The sequence below is a fragment of the Phytophthora infestans genome, genomic scaffold (genome assembly GCF_000142945.1).
Source record: "Phytophthora infestans T30-4 supercont1.1011 genomic scaffold, whole genome shotgun sequence".
Lineage (NCBI taxonomy): Eukaryota > Oomycota > Peronosporomycetes > Peronosporales > Peronosporaceae > Phytophthora > Phytophthora infestans.
Window position 1 is genome coordinate 5,430 of NW_003302846.1, and position 791 is coordinate 6,220.

A 791-nucleotide genomic window follows, 5' to 3' on the forward strand; every position below is an offset into this window, starting at 1 on the left:
GCTCGTGAAGGACGATTCCCGGGCGGGTCTCTTCCGACCAGCGCCCGCAGCGCACAAACGGGAAGTAGGCTGCCCGGTCAGGAGTCCCGTAGAGCAGCCACAAAGTGGTTGTTGAAGCACATGAGCACTAGAGGGAGCAGCGCCATTTGCCCGGTCGTCTTGAACTTGTGCACCCGGTACATGTCTGGGGCTGGACTCAGGTTCATGCCGATCTGGATGGCGGCCGTCGCCAAGTGAAGTAGCGTCACAAGTGTAGAGGAGGAACCCATTGCAGTCCGAGCTTTCAGCCGGGAAGGCGAGACGGCCGAGTGACTCGACGAAGGAGGAGAGGAATCGTGCTTAGCGTTCAAATTTGAAAATGGAGATCGAGGCGAGCAAGGCAGTGAAAGATCCACTCGGCCGGAAGGAAGACGGCACGGGGTGACATTGCTTTGCTAGAATAATTTGCGCTTTGCTCGGATGGAAAGTCGCAGAATGGCACTGAGCAATGAGTCCTCATGTGTCCGGAAGTCTGAGTACCGAATTATCGTAGTCCTAGGGGACGTTTACTCCTAAGGGTCACCAACGAACCAACCAATCGGATCCTTCGATTGTAATACAGATGGCTTCATTACTTACGATAAGGTTCATTCTAATTTTACTTCGGCGGAAGCTAAAAGAACGGAGCCCAACACCACAAAGAAAACGGAAGGCCGTCGAAAAGTATGGTTCGCTTGCGCATCAATGGACCAGGAAAGAAGCGGAAGACCTATCAACGTAGGGCAGTAGAGTATGCGCATAAGAGAGACGTC

The 791-nt window shown here is 53.4% G+C and overlaps 1 protein-coding gene across 1 annotated transcript; it reads right to left on the reverse strand.

Moving 5' to 3' along the window:
* On the reverse strand, nucleotides 1–505 carry PITG_22039 (uncharacterized protein; the record flags this gene model as incomplete). Its single annotated transcript, XM_002894699.1, has 1 exon — nucleotides 1–505. One exon carries the CDS (start codon nucleotides 267–269, stop codon nucleotides 78–80), a length of 192 nt encoding a protein of 63 aa, XP_002894745.1.
* Between the last annotated feature and the right edge of the window lie 286 nt (nucleotides 506–791).